At 44.8% G+C, this 15,016-nt stretch overlaps 1 protein-coding gene across 1 annotated transcript in view; it reads right to left on the bottom strand.

Annotated features, from left to right (window-relative positions):
* Positions 1 to 15,016, bottom strand: part of DNAH8 (dynein axonemal heavy chain 8) — a 589,186-nt gene that overhangs the window by 192,020 nt on the left and 382,150 nt on the right. Inside the window, exon 50 of the mRNA XM_084624647.1 lies at positions 1,984 to 2,230. Coding sequence (XP_084480773.1) covers positions 1,984 to 2,230 — 247 coding nt within the window. The remainder of the gene's footprint in view (positions 1 to 1,983; positions 2,231 to 15,016) is intronic.

Here is a 15,016-nt window from a genome sequence, read left to right as displayed (position 1 = left end):
CTGTAGGAGTTGAATACCTATCCAGGGAACCAATTTTGAAGCAGTAGCTGGCCATTGGGGGATAGATGCATGTCTTCTAACCCCACATCACAAAGGCAATTATAAATAACCCAGACTTTTTAAACTGTTCCTCTCTGCCTCTTGAAGCCCAATGGAGTTGGGCTCCGAAGTTAAAGGGAAGGAAAAGCAAGGGTCAGTGTGGCTCACCAGAGGAATACAATCAGCAAACAAGAGTTACTGTAAGTAAGAAACCTTGTTCTCTTCTGGCATTGCCTCCACAGTTCCATTGTAGCAGACTGGATGGCACTGAACTCCCTGAACTTGGCTGAGAAGCACCGCTACTGTAAATCAACAGCGATTTAAACACTTTTCTCCCAAAACCAAGTATCTGCCTTCATATAATATCCTATATAGTTCTAAAGGCCAAAATTTTCAAACTTGGGTGCCTAAAATGGGGAAACTATCTACATTTAAGCAGCTAAATAAAAGTGGCCTGGTTTTTACAGGTGCGGATTACTCACCGCTTCCACTTCAGTCAACAAGAGCTGTGGGTGAACAGCAACTCTAAAAAAATCGGACCACTTTTATTTAGGTGAATATATATGGATGTAGGTGCCTAATTTTAGGCACCCAAGCTTGAAAATGTTGGCCTGTAATTCTGTTTATGATATTACCATTGTGGAAGTAGATAAAGCGAATTTGGATGCAGGCCTCTGGAAAGAACAGGAGTCAGGCTAACTCTAGCTTTAATAATGCAAGATGTGTAGAAGCGGGGATAGTGTGAAGCAACTGGAAAAGAACTGTGAAAGAGGCTGTTGTGACCTTGTATTAGATAAGAACAGAATGTAGACTATATGAGAAAAATAAGATATCATGAAGGAATATGTATAAACAATATGCAGCTGTTGCTTATTATTGTCTGTAATAAAGGTATAAATACTTGCTCTAATTGTTTATCTTTAGAGAGACCTGCCTAGGTGGGGGAAACCCTGTGCACTCTATCCCTCTGTGCAATTGCTTGAGATAATAAAGTGTATCTGACTTGCTGCACCCAACCTAAGAGTGAGAACTGTGTTTTTCTCAGACACCGTTAATTCCAAATTTTAAAACAAAAGTTGCAGAAACTAAGATTCCCTTCCTCCATCAAAAATATTTCATAGTTTCAATTAGAGATCAAAAAACATATTATTAGGAATAGAAATTTTGCAACCATATATTCTATCAAAGTAATTAACATTAAAATAGAAAATACATTATTTTAAAGCCACTAAAAACTAATCCATACAAATCTTGATTATAATTTTACAAAAGCAAAGCATAATTCATATTAACAGTGCTGAACTGGAAAGTTGGAGTGACTGGGCCTCTGAAGCCCTCTGTAGCTCCATTGTCATGACCCTATTCACTCATTCCTATGTCAACAGGGCTGCAAAGGGTTCCCTGTGCAGCTGCAGGAGCTATTCAGCAACAGAGTGGCCTCTCTTGCAGCCGGTGGGCTCATCCCCTGCGTCCTCGCACTGCCAGCTGGAGGCCCCTGCTCTATTATCCCAACCTCCACATGTCCTCTGCAGCATGGATCTCATGCTGGGAGACAAGGAAGGGATTTGGATAATGCAGAGGTTCGGATAATAGGGTTTCGGATAAATAGGAATATGCAGTATATAAAAAGCAGAGTTCCTGGGAGTGAGTTGGGAATGAACAGAGCTGCAGTCACTTTTCCAGTCTCCAGATAGGTTTGGTAACTATAGCCTTCCTTTCTGTGTTGTGCTGTATTAATATTTATCAAAGATTATTAATCAAAGATTGATTCAGCCTGATTATTTGACCTCTTATTAATAACAGACCTGAACTCAAATCCCTCATCATAACTATATTTCTTCATTCAAGAGAGAGTATGTTACCACATTTGCAAATATTAGATACTTTTTCAGCACAGCATGGATGAGATATTTTGATCATATCACATACAATATATTTGCATACCCTTTTTAGCTTTTAGTGTTTTCCTCCACAGTGTAGAAAAGATTCCATCTGTCCAGTCATTAGTTGCAGTATCGAGTTTGCCAAACATTTGAGGAGCAGTAATAGCTTTTGGGTTCATACGCATTTCTCTATGAGGATGCCCACACTCTGTCATTGCCTTCATCAGCATAGTTATAACTGTTGTTTTTCCAGATCCACTGGGTCCAAGTATCATCAGCCCATGGCGTACTTTATAAGTTTCATATAACTAATAAGAAAAAAGTGAATAATTTTGAAAAATTCATTCTTATTTTAAAAGGCTTATCTATTCAAGGGATACTATCATAGGACCCAATCACATCAGCCACACCATCAGAGGCTCGTTCACCTGCACATCTACCAATGTGATATATGCCATCATGTGCCAGCAATGCCCTTCTGCCATGTACATTGGCCAAACCGGACAGTCACTACGCAAAAGAATAAATGTACACAAATCAGACGTCAAGAATTATAACATTCAAAAACCAGTCGGAGAACACTTCAACTTCCGTGGACACTGAATTACAGACCTAAAAGTTGCTGTTCTTCAACAAAAAAACTTCAAAAACAGACTCCAACGAGAAACTGCAGAACTGGAATTAATTTGCAAACTAGACACCATTAAATTAGGCTTGAATAAAGACTGGGAGTGGATGAGTCATTACACATGGGGAAACTATTTCCCCATGCTAATTTTTCCCCTACTGTTACTCATACCTTCTTGTCAATTGTTTAAAATGGGCCATCCTGATTATCACTACAAAAGTTTTTTTTTCTCCTACTGATAACAGCCTGCCTTAATTGATTAGTCTCATTAGAGTTGGTATGGCAACCTCCATTTTTTCATGTTCTCTGTATATATATCTTCCTACTGTATTTTCCACTGCATGCATCTGATAAAGTGGGTTTTAGCGCACGAAAGTTTATGCCCAAATAAATGTGCCACAAGTACTCCTTGTTCTTTTTGCTGACACAGACTAATACGGCTACCACTCTGAAACCTGTCAAATACATTCGTAATTGCTACTCTTTGTGTAATGCTACTGACTAACCTGTAGCTCCTAAACTGATGAAAACCAAATGTGTTTATTGTGAAACATAGTTTCTTGAGGGGAGTCCTGTCTGACATCTTCAGAGCAGCTCAAAAATAACTTTACTATAACATATTTTTAAAAGAAATTTAATGCTATTCACAGAGAAAAATGAATGTGAATACAAACAAGGTATAGCAAGAGAATAGTTAACCACTGCAGTTCTAAATAATGTAAATGTGTAAAGTACACATAAACAAAGAATACCTCCAGTTTTGTATCCTGATGATCACAGGAATTTCTGTTATCACAGGGAGATTTCAATGGCAAAAACAGTTGGATTTAACCAAAACGCCTCCCGCTCCCCCCCAAGATTTGGATATACCACATGATGGTAATACTAGCCCTTATATCATCAATATTAACTGAATACTTGTTTACCTTTTGATATTCTGTGTGGGGTAACATTCATTGCTTGAGACTTAGTTTTAGCCCTAATCTTTTTAAGACAGGACAATGTGTCATCCATCTTGGTACTAAAATAAGACTCTTTTAAAGACCTAGCCAAAATCCTGGCCTGAACTTCAGAGCCAAAGGTCAAACTAAACAGCCAGTAAAGATATTTTATCATAGCCATAGTCACATTGTAAATACTGAATCTGAGACACCATAAACTGCCTGGGACTCAAGTCCTTTTGCCTGTTTCCTTAAGAGGCTACCTAAAAATCTCAAGAAGGAGACTTTTTCTGTGAGGTAGTCTCAGTCATAGCTACCCATAGGAGCCGGGAAAGGGAAAATTACTTATTCTATAATTTACTTTCTAGTGGCAGCATCTCCCACAATTCATTATGAATAGGCTATCCCTTTTCCCTGTGGAATTTGGCAGTGGTACAATTTTGTTCCCAAGGCCTCTTGGAGAGTTATTCCCAAACTGTAGAGATACTCATATAGCTGTCAGTTAAGAACATTATTAACCGTAAAATTGAACTAACTTTTACCTATATACATAACTCATACTCCAAAAAAAGAATCAATTACTTAATCATGGGGGATGTTACCACTAGAGAGGAAATTATTGGGTAAGAAAATTTCCACTCTAGCACATAGTATCCCCCACAATCTGTGACAAATAAAAAGCAGTGAGCAGTGAATTATGTGAATTGGGAAGGAAAGAAACAGTTTGGATATCCAGAGCACTTGGCACATTGGATAAAAGAAGGCAAAGAAGAAGCCCAATCTTCTTGTCAAGATGATGTGCTTAAGATAGATCTTTAGTGGTCTAAGAACACCAGATTATGCCATAGCTTTTCGGTACAATGCTGTGGCTTTAGACAAAATAAGAGAAGGTCATCCTGACCTCCTGAGAGGCATGGAAAGATGCATTCACTTTTGGCAAGAAAGTCTTTACCCCCTTGTCATAGTACACATAATGAGATTCCTGCATGGATAAAGCTGCCGACTCCTAAACTCATCTAGGAAGCATGATAGCAACCAATAAACAGTTGTAGGTTCCATTTAGAAAAGACTGGTCTGACTGCAGGTATAGCCAGTCTTATTGACTTGAGAAATCTTGAGATTTGACGATCCTCTGCCAAGGAACCAGAGGACCCTGCATATAAAGATGCTACTTGTGGCCAACACCAGTCAAAGGTGCTGGGCTGGAGCTCCTTGTTCACACCATCATAAAGATAATCCAGAATAGCTTGAATACCAGAATTTTTGTTGTTTTCTTGGCACCCTGAGCTAAACCTAGACCAGATATAGGAGTACGCCTTTAGCATCAAAAATAATCTGGAAGACAGTACAGTCCCAATTATTTTGGCTATCAACACTTACCTCTCAATAGCCATGCTGTTAGTTGGAGATGGTTTGAGTTTGGATGGAAGATAGTACCTTGCTAATGGATGTCCAGTCTCACTGACTGATACAGTGGGGATTCCATTGCCAGGTCTACCAGATCTGAGTAACATGATCTCCTCAGCCAGTGTGGAGACAAACCCTTACCTTCTTCTCATCTTATTTCCTGAATCACCTTCTCTAGAAGTATAAGAAGTGGAAATGTATAAAGCAAGCCCTGTTAGAGAGACCCTCTGTCCCCAGTGATCTGGGATCTGCTTGTCCAGTGAAATACTTTGGCAGCTTTCTGTTCTTGTGACTGGCAAACAGGTTGACCACTAGAAGGCCATAATTCTGTGAGATCAGGTTGAAGAATTCCTGATTCAGACACCATTCTGAATTGTTGACAGCATGTTTGCTGAGCCAGTCTGACTTCTGGTTCAGTTCTCCTTTGATGTGTATTGCCTTATGGAAGAGGGATTCTTCTCTGCACAGTCCATCTTATCTCAATTGCTTCTACACCCCAAGTAGAGCTCTGAGTTCCCCCTTGATTGATGAGGTATACCACAGTGGTAGAGTTGTCCGACTGGGTCAAAATGTCCTGGGCCTTTATGGTAGCTCTGGAACCTTCATATGGCTAGCCTGACAGCTCTGTGCTCCTAGAGTTTGATGGTCTGATTCCTTTCAATGGAGCTTCAATTGCCTTGTGCTATTCTGTGTCTCAGGTGTGCTCCTTTCCCCACTAGCCTAGCACCTGTTTTGAGTACCTGTGGTTGTCAAAGGCACAGGGGGAGACCCTTGCAGGCATTCTCTGGGATTCACCACTAGTTGAGGGAGTTCAGTACCATGCTTGGGACCAGCACCTGATACTGCATACGTTTCAATGACTGGATCCTTACTTTTAGGATAAAAGCCTGGAGACACCGGATATGGGACCTTGCTCATGGGGTGAATCCTATGCACAAAACCAGAAGGCCTAGTAGTTGGAGACACTAAGCTATGGATGACCTTGTGTTCCTTACCAACATAGATATCAGATTCTAGATTTTCTGGAATCTGTCCTTTGGCAGCTCATTATCTCTCTCAGCCATTTGTGTGTGGTCAATACAGACCATTCTCCTGAGAAGCTGCAAATTCTACCTCCTAGATTCAGATCTGGGCAGAAGCACATTTACTCTTTTTCATAATAAACCCTAGGCAGTGGTGGTACCACTTCTGGCTTTGCTTTCTGATCTGCGATTCCAGGGTTTTCCCCAGTGAAATTAGAGCCTGCTGTCTTTCCTCTGATACTTTTGTGAAGAGGGTGGACAAAAGGAATATTTCTCTGTGTTAGTGAGCTTGTAGACTCTCCTTGATATGCTACATGGGGTGTGGAGGCACTGCTTCAGTTTGGCACTGTCTGCCATCATCTTACACAACTTTTCCCCAAACAGGAGAGAGCCTCTTGTGACACTACTCTATGTCAGCAACTTGTGCCAGTACTGATATACTCACTATACCTAACACGCTTGTCATGATATATTCCCAAAAGGTGGCATGTAATATATCATTGTAAAACTAATAGCTCACTGATTGTTACTATTCTTGCATGATGTATGTTGGAGGTGTGTACAAAGAGTTATGGATGTGCATTAGAATTATGTTCAGCAAGCAATACATAAATCCAGTCTGCCCTAGAAAATGGAATGTGTATTTGCTTGGCTGACCAGCTTGCTGTCAGGCAGAGAAAAAGAAGGCACATTTACAGAAATGATAAACAGAGCCCTCAATCTAGCAAGTGAGGGAGATTAGCCTTTTGCGGGGATCTGAACCGCAAATTATAAGAAATTGAATCCACTGATCATATACAATATTACTGTATTATAAAAATGTATCAAGTAAGGTTTTTGTGAAATCTAATGACACATTTGCGATTAATATTACTGTAAAAATGTATTAATCATATGTGAGGAATAAAGTCTGTGATCAAACAAAGGGAGAAACAGGTTTCCTCCCAGACAGGAGGGAAGGCAGCTATCTATCTGTCTGTCTCCACTTAAATTAAGCAAGGTGTGATCAAAAACATTGGAAGCTTCATTTACATACAAATCAACAGGGGAATGGGAAGTCTACAGGAAGGGAAGAATAGCATGAGGTCATGAGTCTGGGGACAAATCAGCGAGTTTGGGAAGATATAAGGAGAGAGAAGAGAAGGTTACTCACCTTACAGTAACTGAGGTTCTTCGAGATGTGTGTCCCTGTGGGTGCTCCACTCCAGGTAACGGTGCGTCCCGGCGCCGTTGATAGGAGATCTTCGGTAGCGGTGCCTGGTCAGGACACATGTGCTTAGCTGCTGTCTCGCGGTCTCTTTAGAGTCTCACACCCCCCTCGATTCCTTCTCTACTGTGGAGATGTCAGAATCGTACTCCAAAGAAGAGGGGAAGAGGGTGGGGAGTGGAGCACCCACAGGGACACACATCTTGAAGAACCTCAGTTACTGCAAGATGAGTAACCTTGTCTTCTTCTTCAAGTGGTGTCCCTGTGGGTGCTCCACTCCAGGTGAACGTGAAGCAGTACCCACTATGGCTGGTGGGACTTTGGAGTTGTGGCAGTGACCTTGTAGACAGTATTGTGTGGCCTACGATGGTGTCTGCCATGGTATCCTGTGTGATAGCATAATGTTTGGCAAATGTGTGGTCAGATGTCCATGTGGCCACCTTGCAGATATCAGTAATAGGTACGTCATGGAGGAAGGCAACGGATGTTGACATCGCCCGAGTAGAATGAGTTCTGATGCCCTCACATGGTTGGGCATTCTGAGTTCGGTAACTGAATCTGATGCAGTCAGAGATCCACTTGGAAAGTTGTTGCTTAGAGATAGCCGCACCCTTCGATCTCTCGGTAGTGGAGACAAATAGCCAAGGGGATTTACAAAACGGTTTAGTCCTGTCTAGATAAAAGGCGATTGCCCGTATGACATCGAGGGTATGTAGAGAAGCTTTGTGCGGAGTCTTATGAGGTTTGGGCTAGAATGCAGGTAAGTATATCGGTTGGTTAAGGTGGAAGGTGGACACCGCCTTAGGGAGAAATTTAGGGTGGGGTCGCAAGGTAACTTTATCTTTAGAGAAGGTTGCGTAGGGAGGGTAGGCCATCAGGGTGCTTATTTCCCCTACTCTCCTTGCTGATGTTATGGCAACCAAGAAAGCTACCTTCAAAGACATGTGGAGAAGGGATGAGGTAGCTAAGGACTCGAAGGGAGGTTTCATAAGACCGTGAAGAACTAGGTTGAGATTCCAGGCGGCTGCCGATGGATGAATCTCAGGGTAGAGATTTTGCAGGCCCGTGAGAAAGCGTTTTATTGTGGGGTGGGCAAAGAGTGACTATCCGTCCAGCAAATCATGGAAGGTGGTGAGGGCCACGAGATGTACTCTGATGGAGCTGAGCGAGAGACTGTCCTGTTTTAGTTTCAAAAGGTAGTCTAGGATTTAGGGAGGGTCACGATGTGGGGCGTCAAGCGTTTATGGGAGCACCACACGGAGAAGCATTTCCACTTTTTCAAGTAAGTTTTATGAGTGGAGTCTCTTCTACTGTGCAGGAGGACATTCCGGACTTGCTCAGAACAGTCTAGTTTGGAACCATGAAGGAACCACGCTGTCAGGTGGAGTTTCTGGAGCTGCGGATGAAGAAGCCAGCCGTTGTCCTGAGAAAGCAGATCTGGTCTGTTGGGGAGAGACCATGGAGGATGGATGGACATGCGTAGCATGTAAGGATACCATGTCTGTCTTGGCCAAGCTGGGGCAATAAGTATGACCTAGGCCTTGTCATCTCTGAATTTGCATAGAACCCTGTGTATCAGAGGAATCGATGGAAAGGTATACATGAAGGAGTTGTTCCACGGGATGAGGAACAGGTCTCCTAGGGATGCAGTCCAGAGTCCCGCTCTGGAGCAAAATAGGTGGCATTTGCAATTCTGGGTTGTGGCAAAGAGGTCTATCGATGGGGTGCCCCAGTGGGAGAAGAGCTGTCATAGTATCATGGGATGTAATTCCCATTTGTGTTCCTCAGAGAAGTATCTGCTGAGTGTGTTGGCAGTTGTTTTGTGACATCAGGGTATGTATGAAGTGGTAATTTCTATGTGGTGTTGTATGCACCAATTCCATAACCAGATGGCCTCCATGCACAGGGAGTTCGATCGTGCTCCCCAGTCTGTTGATGTAAAACATACATACTATATTGTCTGTAAGGACCCAGATAGATTTGTTCTTTATGAGGGGGAGAAAGTGAAGGCAGGTGTGTCTGACTGCTCTGAGCTCAAGGAGATTTATGTGCAGATGCGTCTGACAGGGACCAGAGGCCCTGTGCCGTGTGTCCCCCCAGGTGCACTCCCCATCCGATCAGGGAAGCATCCGTGGTGAGCATGAGTGCTGGGGAGTGCTGCTGGAAGGGAATGCCCATGCAGAGGTTCTCTGGTCTTGTCCACCATCGTAGGGAAGCTAGTACATTTGTTGGAGGAGTTAGCATCATGCAGAAGCTGTGTCTGCTGGGTTTGAAGTTGGAGTTGAGCCAACCCTGAAGACATCTCATGTGCAGCCTGGTGTACTTGACCACGAAGGTGGTGGCTGCCATGTGGCCAAGAAGCTGGAGGCAAATTCTTGCCTGTATCCTGGGACGAACGGACAGTGTGAGTATGAGATGTGTAATAGCAAGGAATCTGTTGTGTGGGAGTGAGGCTCTGGTTCAAATTGAGTCCAGGTGAGCTCCGATGAAATCGATCTGCTCTGTGGGTGTCAGGGTGGATTTTTGAAAGTTTATTTGCAGACCTAAGCTGTGGAAGAGGGAGATGGCGAAACAGGTAGCTCGTAATGTCTCATCGTATGAGCTGCCTTTGATGAGGCTATCGTCTAGGTAGGGGAAAAGCATGGTTCCGTGTCTGTGGAGGTGGGCCACAACTACAGCTAGGGTCTTGGAGAATACTCTCGGTGCTGTGGAGAGTCCGAAAGGGAGTACCCTGTTTTGAAAATGGTTGTGTCCGAGTGTGAATCGCAGGAAGTGTCTGTGTGCTGGATGAATGGATATGTGAAAATAGGCATCCTGTAGGTTGAGGGCTGTGAACCAATCCCCTTGTTCCAGCGTGGGTATTATTGTGCCCAGTTGTGACCATCTTGAATTTCTGTACATGTATGAATATGTTCAGTCTCCATCCCCCACTCTTCTTTTGGGTCAGAAAGTAGTGGGAGTAGAACACTTTTCCTCGATGTTGTGTCAGCACAGGTTCCATTGCACCTAGCTATAGAAGAGAACCACTTCTGCGTGAAGTAGGTGCTCGTGAGAGGGGTCCCTGAAGAGGGATAGGGAAGGGGGAAGGGTAGGAGGGTAGGATATAAAAGGGATGGAATAACTGGACTGAACTATTTCCAGGACCCAATGGTCCTGTGTGATCTGCTGCCAGGCATGGCGGAAAACCTGGAGGCAGTGGCCAAATGGGCAAATAGGTGGTGGAGTCAAGGGGTGGTTGCACAGACCCTCAACCAACACTTCATAATTGTTGTTTGTTTCCCGATGGGTGGGAGGTAGCTGGTTGGACCTGGTTTTGTCTGCACCAAGGAGGTCTAGCGCAATTCCTGGCTATATTGTATGGTCTGGGCTGGGGCTGGTGATGTTGTGTGCGTGGACTCTGATAAGGTTGATACCATTGTCTCCTGGGAAGTGATAGGTAGATGCCCAGGGTGCGCAGGGTTGCTCTAGAGTCTTTCATAGTGTGAAGGACTTCATCCATTTTTTTGGACCTCATCTAAAGGGATGTCCTGGTTGAGTGCCTCCCTCTTGAAAAGTTCCTGGAATTGCTTAAAGTTGTCCACATTCTGTGGCATGAGGTATGAGGGCTCCGTCTGGAGCTAATGGAGAGTTAGGAGTTGGTGAATCAGGGTATGGTTCATAGCCCACCTCTTCGGGGGGGGGGGGGTGCAGGCGCTCTAGAAGTAGACGGAGCTGGAGATAGGGGCGCAGAAAAAGCTTGTGGTCTGGTGGAAGAATCATGAGGACGAGTGGCAGCAGGAGCCAGCCAAGGGTATCACTGAGGACAAAGCATGGGATAAGAGAAGTGAGGTCCTGCCCACAGGGGAGCAAAGTAGGGAAACTGAAGCTGGTGCTTGTGAGCCATGACCTGAGGTGTAAATGGTTCCGGTGGAGGAGGAGATGCAGACGGGGAGAACTCCACCTGCTGCTGCATATCGGGATTGCTGTCAGTGAAGGTAGCCGGGTCAGGTAGGGAGAGCAGCTGGTCAAAGAGTGAGCACGGTGTGTCAAGGAACGGAGAGTCAGGCTCAGGGGCCACTGAGATGTCCTGATTTAAGAATTGCTGCTGCTCCCTGGGCTGTGATCTTGCTGAGCGTGATATGTGCTCAGAAGCCCGTACTGACTTCTGTTTTGCTTTCACCAGTGCCGCAGGCTGTTTGTAGGCACCCTGCGGGAGGTCCACTCCAGCTGCTGGAATGGTAGGCAGGCTCAGTGCCGACGTTCTTGTCAGCACTGGGTCTATTTTCAGTGCTGAGGAGACCGGTGCCAAGGAGACCTTCCTGCTAAGGGAATTTGGGTCCCTGACACTGCACTCCACGGGAGCTGTGGCTGAAGTGCTGGGACAGTCAGAGGCGCCTGCCTTCAGCGCTGTCAGCACTGAGGGTAAGGATCTCGCAGAAGATCCTTTACCCTTTTGAAAGTCTCTGGATGGAGACAGTTGGGCTTCCTGCCTCTTTGCTTGAGAGGGTGAAGCTGCTCTCCCAATCGGTTCAGACCTGGCCGGGGAGCATGAGGGAGAGGGTTTGTTATTGCCCATCTCCACAGGTAGCTGTAGGGATTTCTCCATCAGGAGCATTTTCAGCAACAGGTCCCTGTCACGACGAGCCCTGGTTTTCAGGCTGGTACAATGGACACACTTGGCAGGGACGTGTGTCTCGCCGAGGCACTTCACACAGCGTGAATGTCTGTCAGACCGTGGTATAGACTCTTGACAGGAGGCACATTTTTTAAATCCTTAAGACCCTGGTATTATTGCACTAGGAATGCCAGGGGAGTGTGTCTGAATGAGAGATGAACTTGGGGAAAAAAGGGTTTTTTTGTTTTTGTTTTTTTTCAAATAGGTAACTGTTCAAAGGAAGGGAAATAACTGTGATGTTTCTAACTAACTATTTCTATGTCTTTGTACTTTTTGTTTCCTTCAGTGACCAGGGAAGAGGTTCAGCACTGCTCTGAGTCCTGTCTTCAGCTGAGGACAGTTGAGAAGGAACTGAGGGGGGTGCGGGACGCGTGCGCTCAGGCAGACCCTAACGAGACCGCGAGACAGAAGCTGAGCGCGTGCGTCCCGACCAGGCACTACTACCGAAGATCTCCGATCAGTGGCACAAGGACACACCGTCACCTGGAGTGGAGCACCCACAGGGACAGCACTCGAAGAAGTGCTGAATTGCACACACAAGAAGAAGAAATCATCCTGGAATCCATCACTGAACAGACACAAGGGGTCAGAGTTCTTGAAAACTGAGAAAGATGGATTCTTCAGCTGCAGGGATGAAGTCTCTGAGAACTGAATATAGGTGAGAAACCAGATAAGGCAAAGATCTTTCACTTAGAAAGACAAGGAAAACCAGCACATTATACTTCTGTGTAAGTACCTGACTAAGAGAAAGTCAGACATTGCTAGAAAGAAAAAAGAGACTGGTAAGAAATATACCTAGAACCAAGCTGCAGCTTGTTGAGTAAAGTGTTAGGCACTAGAAAGTGTATTTTACTTTTGTTCGCTTGTGACCATTTTGTCTTTATCTCTTGTACTCCCTTAAAGCCCCATCTCTTTTTGTTAATAAACTTTTTTTTAACTTTGATCTAAAACAACGCAGTGCTGTATTTGAATTGAAGTAATTATTAACTCCACTTAAAGTGATAAACTGCTTTTGTTTCTTTAAAAGGATGAATAGAACTTATTACTCCTCTGAAAGTTCCAGGAAAGGGCTGGACATTTCAGGGCAGACAATTTGGGGGAAATTTGGGACTAGGGGTGTGATGTGGTCAATTGACTAGCAGTAACAAAGGCTGGTGGAGACCAGACTTTGGTTGTGGTGTAACAAGCAGGCTGCTGGAGTCAGCTTTGCTGAACCAGGCTTGCTTAACATACAGACACTTAGGCCTGGGATACACTGGGGGCGGGGAAGGGGTTTCGAACTAAGATACGCAACTTCCGCTATGCTATTCGCGTAGCTGAAGTCGAAGTATCTTAATTCGAGTTACCTGGCCGTCCTCACGGAGGTAAGTCGATCGCGGCGGCTCCCCTGTTGACTCCGCTTACTCCTCCTGCCGAGGTGGAGTACAGTCGTCGATTCGGGGATCAATTTATCGCATCTAGACGAGACGCAATAAATCGATCCTTGATAAATCGATCACTACCTGCCAAGCTGGCGGATAGTGAAGACATACCCTCAGTGTATGCTTGTGTGCTGGCTGTGAGCATCCAGGCAAGGAACTACAGCAGCAGATCATTTTAAGGAACTCGGAGTTATGGGACAAGCAGTGACACAACATCTCATTTGTCTGAATTGCACCCCAAAACATGACACCTTTGAATTTGGATGAGCACAGGATGTGAGTGTCATGGGGGTCTGCAGTCTGGAGGTGTAGCCAAATGAGGTTGCTGGCTTCTGAGCTGGAAGTTGTGGCCCTGACTGAGAATCTCATTGCATCCACTGAGGCATTTACTACAAAGGCTGTTGCTAGGGATATTTTCTTCAGGGTAGGCTAGAAGTCAGGATGGCCCTTGTCTTTCATTGATTTAAGGTCATCCGGCTTGAATTCTGTGGTTCTCGCAAAGCAGCTAATGGCCAGGGATGCTCTAATGGTGGCTGAGGAAGCCTCAGAGTGGCTCTCACTTTTTTGGCAGTTATTTCTTTGGGAAAAAATCCCGCTTTGGATGGGATTATCGTATCTTTTGCTAAAGATGTCACTACAGTATTGACCTTTGGTTTATTCTGTGATGGCTTGTTTGAGCTCTTACATTTCATAGTATCTAAGTGTTTATCCCACTAGGTGTTTCTCATTCCTCACTGATTATGCCCACAAAGGCGGGGTGCAGCAAGATGGCTATATCATGCAGAGATTTGGAAGGCAGGTATTTACCCTTAGTCCTGTCATCATGTGCCTAAATGGCAGATACAACCTTCTGTACATAATCTCAAATTTATCAGGGAGAAAAAAAACCTTGCAGCTTTTTTCTATGGCCTGCTCAGAGCTAGAATCTTAGAGTACTCCTTCCTCAGCAGAGGAGATGGCTCCAGAGTCAGAGGATAAATACCATCTAGATTTGTCCCTCCCCCACTTTTTAAATTCTTTTTGGGGATTTTTGGACTTTTTCACCTACTTTGCAGGAGTTGTCACTTGGCTGCGACTGCATAGGATCTCTCTTTATTTAGTGTCTTGATCTTTCTGGATATATCTCCAACTGTGTCCTCCCCCTCAGGGTCCCACTTCCCTGTCTGGGGATGGGAATCTCATTACTTGAGTCCCCAGATTTGTACTGGGAAGCAGGGGAGCTCTGTAGGAACCCTGCTTTTTCCCCCAGGGAGCTGTGTACTTTGGTGGGAGGGTGGACATGGTGCCCCCTAAGGTTATTTTTCTTCCAGCTCACCTCTGCCCTGGGACATACCCCCTGAGCTGGCCAGATGGTGTCCTCCTCATCCTTGGATTGTCTCTGTGACATGCTCTGTATTTCCTGATTAGGTTTTTCTGCACTGGAGTTGTGGCTCCTTGTGGGAAGGCAACAAATCCGACTCTAAGACCCTGCTCTGGCATTGTGAGAGTTGGCCGGCTGTGATCAGGCAGAGTATAATTCACCCTCTGAAGAGCCCATAATTCCTGCCTCACACATGGAACATTGTTTTGATTTAGCCTGGTGTTTCCAGGAGAGCTATGCCATGCCAGGGTGGGAGACGGGGGGAGGCAAGGAGTCCAGTACAGAGGTCCTGAAGTAATGCATCTGAGTGGCTGATACCACCAGACTGCTATTTATATGATCCAGGAGAGGAGGAGGAGAAACGGAAATTTAATGGTTGCACACAACTACTCCAAAAAATATATATTAAAGTCAAAGCTGGCATAGGAATAGTTGGGAGCAAAGCAAACTATCA

The sequence above is a fragment of the Lepidochelys olivacea genome (genome assembly GCF_965140295.1).
Source record: "Lepidochelys olivacea isolate rLepOli2 genome assembly, chromosome: 3".
Classification (NCBI taxonomy): Eukaryota; Metazoa; Chordata; order Testudines; family Cheloniidae; genus Lepidochelys; species Lepidochelys olivacea.
The sequence above is the reverse complement of the archived record's forward strand: the minus strand, read 5'-3'. Positions and strand labels throughout refer to the sequence as shown.